The following is a 10311-nucleotide window of genomic DNA, read 5'->3' as shown; positions in this document are numbered from 1 at the left end:
TTGAATATACAACAAATTTTGAATTCTGAAATATTTTACAAACATTTCGACCATCCATTGTCCCACTACAGAAGGCGCATTCCTGTTTGCAGCTGAAGAAAATTAAACAATTGAAGCCAACTCTAACACGCCTTCAAGTCGCTCTTATTGAATTGGAGGATCCTGCAAATCAAATTAATTATTAATTCACAAACAATTGAATTCACAAGTCCACAAATAAACAATTGAATTAACAATATATAATTGCTGAACTTGGTGAATCATATAAAGCTGAGTCATAGTCTTGAATTGATTTGCTCATTATTAAGACTTTTTTGTGCTCTTTCTTCTCCCATGGATTGAACTTTTAATGTGTTTGAAAAGGTAATAAGAATTAAGATCATACATATTTTTTTTTGGGGTAGGTAAATTAAGATGCCTCCTCCGTGGACTCTCACCCTCTTCAGACTCTCACATTCATCAGCAATAAGAAGAAATTTTCAGCTCTCTCTCTCTCTTGCTATAGTACAATTACCATTTCCATGGCAGATGTGGTGCATGGGGGCCATACTACGACCGGGGTTTATGATATAGATATAGAGTACCGATCAAAAGAATTAAGATAATACATTACCTTAGTGAAAACGTATAAAGCTAATTAATTTATTAGTTATCATAGTTTGTCACACACGAGGATGGCAATAGGTAGAGTAAAACCTGATACATGCACGTATTCGACCTCATGGTTAATTCGATTAGACGACCAATGGGATTATGTGTCATAAGAGAATTCTAGAAATCCGTTAGCCGTTATATATATTTATATATTTGTGTGTATTTTTAATCCAATTGTAGTCCAATAATATGTTTCTTAATTTTATAATCCAATAACATATAACTCTAACCCAACACAAATAAAGATCATTGTGGTTAAAAATAGAAAAATCTTAATTTAACCCTTCATTAAATGTTGGATTTTATGCACGCAAGCTCTATGGGTTTAGCCAAGTTTAAAACTCAATGTAGTATGTTAATTTAATATGATGTTTGTATTGATTTTAGTTTAATAAAGGTTAATTTTCTTTTGTTGAGCTATTCAATTTAGTGGACAAAAGGTATCTGATGGGTAATTCAAACCCGTGAATTAGAGGATTTGGTAATGAGAAATGAAACCCGTAAGATTACCGTATAGGGTTTGATAAAATACTTAGATATACATTAGGGTTTGGTAAGTGTGATTTTTGAGGGTATACGACCCGTTGTTATCCCCAGTCTCACGTAATATTTTCTCCCATGTGCCAAAATATTGGACATCTATATCTATATGTATTGAGGAAGGGGTTTTTATCAGAGACCCTCTCAATGACTTCTAAACTTCTCATTATTTTTTCTAGATTTTTGTATTTATTTTAATACATAAAAAGTAGTGGATTATAATCAACCCTATCACCAATCAAATTTAAAATTTAAAACATTCCCACTATCTACTTCATAAACCGTTTATACTTTGTTATTTATACTTTAAATCCTTTTTACTCTTTAATTAAAAACAAATGCTTATTCGTATGCTATTTTAATGCAATGTTACATTTTTATAATTAAGAAATATTTATCCCCAAACTAACCCTATAACCACCCCTACAAATGAGCTTTGTAAATTACAATTACGTTTCAAAAAAATCACAAATGTGCAACTACATGTAAAGTTGAGGGGGTACAGTGCAACTATATGTAAAGTTAAGGGGTTTACTATATTTAACCCTAAAAAAAATCTCAAGAACGGAACAAGTAGTGGGTTATAGATTTTTGTATTTATTTTAACACATAAAAAGTAGTGGGTTATAACCAACCCTATCACCAATCAAATTTAAAATTTAAAACATTCTCACTATCTACTTCATAAACCGTTTATACTTTGTTATTTATATTTTAAATCTTTTTTACTCTTTAATTAAAGACAAATGCTCATTCGTATGCTATTTTAATACAATGTTACATTTTTATAATTAAAAAATATTTATCCCCAAACTAACCCTATAACCACCCCTTCAAATGAGCTTTACAAATTACAATCACGTTTCAAAAAAATCACAAATGTGCAACTAAAAGTAAAGTGCAACTAAATCACTACAAGAAATTTGACCTTTTGTGACAATAGGAAGTCATCACTAAAAATTAGAAAGTCGTCATTATATGAATATAGTGACGACTTTTTCCATTGTCACATTGTTGTCATTAATTCTATGTCACAAATGGGTACGTGTGACAACCTCTACAAAGTCGTCACTAAATATTATTATTTAATGACGAAGACTAAGTCGTCACTAAAAAATAGTATTCTGTGACGAAGTTTCTTGTCACTGTTTCCAAAATTTTTTTGTCATAAAAAATAGCAGAAGTCGTCACAAATTTGAACGTGCACAGTGACGACTTGAACTTGTCACTCTCACTCCTAGTATTCTGTGACAAGAATAGTCGTCACTTAGTGAACTTACAACTTTGTGTACAAGAGCTGCAATTCTATTGCATTTTCAACAACCATAGCAGAAAATTGTGGCTCGACTAATGCAAAAAACGATAGTAATTAATGTACAATGAACCCTCAAATATATATATATATGGTTATAAACATCTCTAAATTCATCAAAACACACATTAACCAAAATGGGTTCCAAAGCCCACATTAGTTCAAGTACTAACAGCCATTATCCATCCAAACAATAGAGTACTAAATTCACATCAGTTCAACTAGTAATAGCCATTACGCATCCAAAAAAACAAAGTACTCTTTCCAAACAAAAACATAGACTAAAGCAGCAATTTGTGTCAAACTGAAGTCATCTTCATGAGCATATCCAAAAGCCAACCTTTTTCATCTCCTCAAGAGCATTTAATAGCATTGTACTGCATTGAAAGAAAAGTATCATATGCATTAGAATCGATTTCAGTCAAAAAAATGCCATTACAAGCATACACTATTGAATTTGAATGAATAGTCATACTGAACAAAAATCCAATTAAGTCAATATGATAAGCTCCCACCAACATCATGTACAATGTCACACCACAGGACCATACATCCGCAATCTAGAAAATAGACAGCAATTACAAAATGAATGAAGACCTCTTGAGACAAAACTATTTAATGAGCAGAAAGTAGGTAGCAGTGCATGCCTGTTAAGCAGGAAGAAATGAACTGAACAAGCATAACCACTAGCACAAAGTTTACAAGATACTTGAGACAAGGGCCATATTGCTGATTTAGAAGAAACAGTACAAGTGATCCTTTGGTAGCTTTGGCTGACTCTTCTTTCCTACTAAGTTAGGTGCTTCATGATAACCGGTCCGCATACAGTTTGAGACTTTGTATCTTAGAAATTGTTCTACTTAACTATTGCCTTTGATCTTCATCTACTTTGCATCTGGTTTATCTGTTGATATATGAAGGTGGAATTTGGACTTTGTTATAAACTTGGATTGAAGCTCCAAACTTCAATCTTTGGATTTATCTGTTTTTTGTTTCTTAGAAACGGAGACAAGGTCCATCACTTTTCTTTTTCTTTTTTGGTAGTTGATTAAACAGCTATACACTTTTTGGGAAGATAACAATCAGAGCACAAGATTTGGTAGAATTAAAGGCTTCGTTGTGTAACTTTTCATTTTTCAGATATTCATAAGTCAAAGTTTGACAAATTCTAAAAATCCTCTCTCCTTTTTAGATACACTTTAGCAGCACTTTTTGTGTAGTATCATATATTAGTAAGCTATTACCATCTAAGTCATCGACAAGTTAAGCGTGCACAAATAAGGATAAATGAAAAAGTAAAGTGAAAATTTCAATTAAGCTTCACTAAAATCACTAAAGATTAAAAAAAATACTTTTTCCTTAGTGTATCGATAAAAAAAAAATCAGACAAATATTGATCTAATAGGATAGTCTTCTAAAACTATGCTTACGGTGCTTACAAAGCCAAATAAAAGGAAGGCTACTGCAAAAGATACCAGTTCGGAAACTAACCAAAACTTGTCCATAGAAACCAGAGGAATACATCTAAATAGGATTACAGTCCATAACCATTGTTTGTACATTCAATTGTTTCATCTCTATGTGGGAGATGCAACATCAGATGTAACTGAGGCGGCATAAAGAATTTTCCAAACTTGGAGAGAATCCCTTGAGGCAAGGTTATTAGATGTAGTCACAACTCAATTTTCTCAATATAGTGCTCCAATTTGTCTCAAGAAATATCAATGGCAAGAGATACAAGAACTAAATTTTAGACCAACTCCTCTGACTTAGCCATTAACTTATCTTGTAGCAGATCAGACATGAACAATTAACTGCACATGTTAAATGATGTCTAAACACAATTGCTAAATGAAAGAGAATATTAGTACTCATTACATAGCCGTTTAGGTTGCAGCTGATTCCTTCTATAAGCATACTAAAGATGTTTACCAATGCTATGTAAAGGTAAACAATATCATTTTAGTTGAATAAAGACTCCACAACTAAAGAGGCTACATTTTCATGCAACAGTTGAGATGGATAACCAGCATGGATTGCCAAAAATGTTAACAACCAAATGATACTTGAATCTTTAATCATCCTCAGAAACACACATCACCAGGAAGGAGATGCAAAATATGTTACACCAGAATTTACCTTTTACCAGATTTGACAGACCATTTTCCTTCAAACTTCTTGAAATCACCATCAACTATCGAAAACTGGAGTTCACGGTCATTTGCCTGAATAAATTTCATTTGCAAATAGTTAACTGAGATAAAGTTATCACATTGGAATGCCTAGTTACTGCTACCTACTCTATTAGAATGAAAATGCAGTTTAACATCTCACATTATATTACTTGCAATAACTACTTTGTTGTCTTTGCCTTTTGTAATCTCACAAAGGTTTAACAAATCACGTATCACCATCACAAGAAACTTGTTTTCCTGCCACAGTTGATGCAAAAAATAAAAGTAAGAAAATGGTGAAAAAGAAAAAGAACCACAAAACTGAAAGTTATCCAAACACAAGGTCTCATTCTGAGAAGAAAGAAGCCAGAAAATAGTCACTCAGCGAAAAAAGACTAAAAAACAGGAAAAATATACAGCATAAAGCAATACACTTGTTCCTCCATCATTGATCCTGATATAGATCCTATTGCCCAGCAAGGTATTTAGGTTGTTCCATATCCAATCCTCACTATTCAGCTGTTTACTTAACTTCCTCAGCATCTGTTAACAAGATTCATCATACATGTCAACACCTTTTTTAAAAAAATTTTACATGTCAACTCCTTGAACAAATATAGAAGAAAATCATAATAACTATAGCAGTTTCGACAAGGAAAGATTTGAGCCCCATCATATTTAGAACCAAAATAACAATACTTAGTTTGCAGTTTCAGTTGGCATTACAAATGTATAAGAAGTCACCATTCATTACCCTAAAAGCTTCACCTATGAGTAGAAGAAATACTCAACTAACTAGAAAAAATTCAGACATGAGTTCCACATAAGTCAGTGAATATGAGCATGTCTTAACTATAGAAGAACCTAACAATTGAAAATAAATTCACAACCTGAGCTGCAGCACCTCCAAGTTCAATAATACCAGTTGTTTGCTTAGGATCACCTCCTACAGTGCCAAGGGCATAATTAGCAACGACCCAGGCATATACACCTTCATCAGAACCTAAACAATGGATCATCCAACTTTAGACTTTCAAAATATAACAAGAATTAAATGCTAACAAAACTAGTTTATAAGAATTAATATGACTAATAAAAGCCCATATAGCATTGCCAAGCTATTAGATAGGAAATGCAGCAGTTAGCATGAGACCAACATCCAAGTACATTTTACCCAGAATTCAAAAATCTGAATCTACCTATAATCTGGCCTTACTTACTTAAAGTTCAAATTTTGACTCCTTAGCAAGCACATTGTCACTTGAAGTTGAATAAACCAAAAAGATAAGCAATAACAAACACCTAACAAAGAAGTTATATCCACTCAGACAGGGTTGCAAAAGTTCACATTCTCAATGTCCAGATACGTCACTAGCATACTAACTAGAGCAAAGCACTAGAATTTCCAACACTCTTACCATTGATTATACAAAACATGCTTCAAAATGCAGATCAGAGAACCAAAATTAAAAGAAATCCACAAGCCAAATGGCATCATACCGGAAATAACGGAAGCCCAATCATCGTAAAACCTGAAACCCGAGCCCCTCAACACGGTTCGGCAAGCCTCCAAAATCCTATCTTGAACTCCTTTCTCCAACATCCTCAAACCAGCAGTTGCCATTAGCCTAATTTCAGTCTCCCTCCAATACTCCCGAGATACCCTTTTCCTCCCAAACTCCACCAGCTCCGCCACCGCAGAAGCAGCCCTCTTCGGCTCCTCCGCAAAATCAGACAACCCTGGCTGTCCTTAGCCTTCTTAGCATCAAGGCAAGCCCCAATTTTCTTGAGAAGACTGATAGCATTGGAGGTTTTCTCCATGGCCTCAGCAGAATCGGAGATCACACAGGGGATTTGCAGGACAGACTCGATCCGGTGGCTGCGGGCCATGACAAGGGAAGGCACTGCAGAGGCGGCGATGGCAGAAACCACGGCATACCATTTCTTGTTAACTGGGACCTGCGGTGCCAATGGTGCCAGATCTTGGTCGGAGCAAACATGCGGCCGCCGCAGCACATGTTGCCATAGACACCCTGGCCAGCACGGTGAGTGCCACCGCCAGGAACACGAGAGATACGGGAAACAGCGAGACCAGCACCCCAAGACTCGGCGGAGGTCTGGTGGCCGGCGGACCTAGAGACAGCGTAGGGTTGGCGAGAGTTCTTGGAGATGTCGCGATGAATGTCTTGCTAAAATGATGTCCGAAATTTTTCTAAGTGTTATGAGTGTTTTTGTTTAACTCTTGCTAAAATGACGTCGTTTCTGCTTCTTTTGTTTACCCATCTCTACTCGTTCAATTTTGTTCAATTTTTAGCTTCCCCCGCCTATACACCAAATTTCAGCTTCCCCCGCCTCTACTCCAATTTTGAGCTTCCCACTTCCATTTTAGCTTCAGCCAAAAAATAACGCTTTCAAGTGACTTTTGTACTAACTATTTGGACCTTTCTTTACAAAAACAATGCCTTCTCTAGTATATCTCTTTTTCTTTTCTCTATCTTTGTGTAATTAAAGTTGTTTATTATTTTGAGTTTTTAGCTCATAAGTTGTATTAAAACTTTATTTGTTGCATTAAAACTTTAGAATATGAAAATTTAGTGTTTTTTGATAATGTTGTTTACTAACACAGGTTCTTTTTATCTCTACAAAAAATTAATGTACAAAAACTAAAAAGCTTATTAAAAATACGTTTATGATTCAAAAAAAATTCTTTTGATGCAAATATTTTTGGTATTATTTTAATAATTTTATGAATTATGTACGAATTATGGTTTGACAAGACCTAACAATACTGTTTAGTTGATCAAATAACCAAAATAATTTGCTAATACATGCATGATACACTAAATGTTTTTGGTACAAGTACCGATTCATAAACCATAAACAATGTGACTATTGTAATTAATAATAAACTCCAGTCTCCCAATTGGTTTACTAGTTAATAATAAACTAGTTGATCAAATAACCAAAATGGTTTACTAATACATGCACGAAACACTAAATCTATTTGATACATGTACTGATTCATAAACCATAAATAATTTGATTATTGTAAATTGTAATACATAACAAACTCCAGTCATGGAATTGTCAAGATTTTTACTTAATTTCATATTAAATTTTGTTATTCTGTTCCATTATTTTCACACTATGTTAATCAGTAATTTCCCATATGTTGTCAAGAGAACTAAATAAAGAATTCATTATATTTTTTAACTTTATAACAAGGTATTAGCTATGTTTGGAATAATTGAAAAATAGGAAAACATTGTTTTTTACAATATATACCTCATTTTGCTAATGATAAACACAACTTAAAGTGTAAAAGCATAGGGTGGCATAATAAAATTAATAAAAATTTTCTTTATCACATACGAGACTAATTTGCAAAAGATAAGGTGTCATGGTAAAGTTAATGAGATTAGTTTACCAAATACGGGGCTAAACTATAAAAGTTCGAGTGTCATAATATAATTAATTAAATTTACTTGCAGCATATGGGCCATATAGAAAAAATTAAGGTGGTATATGGGGTTAAAATATAAAAGTTAGGGTGTCATAGTAGAATTAATAAAATTTGTTTACAACACATGGGTCATATTGAAAAAATTAAGGTGGTATATGGGGTCAAAATGTAAAAGTTAGGGTGTCATAGTTGAATCAATAAAATTTATTTACAACACATGGGCCATATTCAAAAAATTAAGATGGTATATGGGGTTAAAATGTAAAAGTTAGGGTGTCATAGCAAAATTAATAAAATTTATTTACAACACATGGGCCATATTAAAAAAAATTAAGGTGGTATACGGGGTCAAATTGTAAAAGTTAGGGTGGCATGGTAGAATTAATAAAACTTATTTACAACATATGGGCCATATTGAAAATATTAGGGTGACATAGTAGAATTAGCGAAAGTGAGATGGCAATAAATTATTTGGACAGTGACGACTAGTTGTTGTCACTAATTTAGAACTGGCAACCATATTGTGACGATATTTTAAGTTGTCACTGTAGGACGAGTTTCAGTGACAACATATTTTCTAGTCGTCACAACGGCAATCTCCCGCCACATTGGATAGTTGCGCGCCATCCATATTGTGACGACTTATCTCGTGTTGTCACTGTTGACGGGTGAACCCACGATCAAGTATGACGATATTAAAAGTCGTCACTAAAGTTTTCAATTGTGACAACTTTCTCTCTTGTCGCAGAGAATGTTGTCACAAAAGGCCAAATTTCTTGTAGTGAATGTAAAGTTGAGGGGGTAAAGTGCAGCTAAATGTAAAGTTAAGGGGTTTACTATATTTAACCCTAGAAAAAATCTCAAGAACGGAACAAGTAGTGGGTTATAGATTTTTGTCTAGATTTTTGTATTTATTTTAAGGATTAATCTTTCCTACACTGACAGTGTATACACTATCAGCGTTGGATGATTGACAACTATGCAAAATTTGAATTTGAAATTCAACTTTTGTACACATGTCATGAATCCAATGATGATAGTGTATACACCGTCAGTGTAGGAAAGATTTACTCTTATTTTAATACATAAAGAGTAGTGGGTTATAACCAACCCTATCACCAATCAAATTTAAAATTTAAAACATTCCCACTATCTATTTCATAAACCGTTTATACTTTGTTATTTATACTTTAAATCCTTTTTACTCCTTAATTAAAGACAAATGCTCATTCGTATGCTATTTTAATACAATGTTACATTTTTATAATTAAGAAATATTTATCCCCAAACTAACCCTATAACCACCCCTACAAATGAGTTTTGCAAATTACAATCACGTTTCAAAAAAATCACAAATGTGTAACTAAATATAAAGTTGAGGGGATAAAGTGCAGCTAAATGTAAAGTTAAGGGGCTTACTATATTTAACCCTAAAAAAAATTCCAAGAACGGAACAAGTAGTGAGTTATAGATTTTTGTCTAGATTTTTGTATTTATCAAATCGAATGCATAATATTTGTAAGTATTTCATTTTAACAACATTTAATTACATTCATTTTTGTTCATTTATCATTCATTTTCTAAAATAAATTTCTATTATTTTTTTAGGATCTATCTTCCGAAAAAAGACAGTTCTTGAATGATATGCACATTCTATCATATTTCAAACTATTGTTAGACAGATATTACATTTTAATTGTGTTGTTACAATTTTTAAACTTTTTTTATTCACCATTTTATTTTTACTTTTTCAATAATGCCAGCACCGTGCGTAGCACGGGTATTCACACTTGAAAAAGTAACGCAGTAATGCTGGTAGGAATTTCAAGGCTTTTTAGAGATAATATGGGCCTCTTCATGTTCGTTTTAAATTTTGAAATTACTGACTAAAAAAAATTATTAATAGTCGAAGAAGCCTTAGCTAGTGGCTGAGATTGAGATTATAAGATTTAGAAGTTTTGAATTATAATCGCCTCTTTCGTCCTAGGTTCTAATCCCTGTCCCCTTCTCAATTTATTAAATCCCACTCTTCTCCTGCTAAAAAAAAAAAAAAGAAAAATCAGAATCACTTCAAGCCAGACTTGATAGATTTGAAGTGATCTCAAGCCATGATTTGAAGTCTTTTGCATCATTTGCTTTGTAACTTTAAACTATTTTCTCTTGTATTA

The 10311-nt window shown here is 33.1% G+C and overlaps 1 protein-coding gene across 1 annotated transcript; it reads right to left on the bottom strand.

Moving 5' to 3' along the window:
• Positions 1-2634: 2634 nt before the first annotated feature.
• Positions 2635-6392, bottom strand: LOC113770083 (nucleoside-triphosphatase ntp-1-like). The gene is made up of 6 exons (XM_027314439.1): positions 6181-6392; positions 5571-5683; positions 5098-5223; positions 4841-4938; positions 4646-4731; positions 2635-2883 (listed from the first exon to the last, which is right to left on the bottom strand). The coding sequence occupies exons 1-5, from the start codon at positions 6302-6304 to the stop codon at positions 4701-4703; spliced, it is 492 nt and encodes a 163-aa protein (XP_027170240.1). The 5' UTR covers positions 6305-6392; the 3' UTR covers positions 2635-2883; positions 4646-4700.
• Positions 6393-10311: the final 3919 nt, after the last annotated feature.

Source organism: Coffea eugenioides, chromosome 5, assembly GCF_003713205.1.
Source record: "Coffea eugenioides isolate CCC68of chromosome 5, Ceug_1.0, whole genome shotgun sequence".
Classification (NCBI taxonomy): domain Eukaryota; kingdom Viridiplantae; phylum Streptophyta; class Magnoliopsida; order Gentianales; family Rubiaceae; genus Coffea; species Coffea eugenioides.
This window is presented reverse-complemented; position numbering and strand designations above follow the sequence as displayed.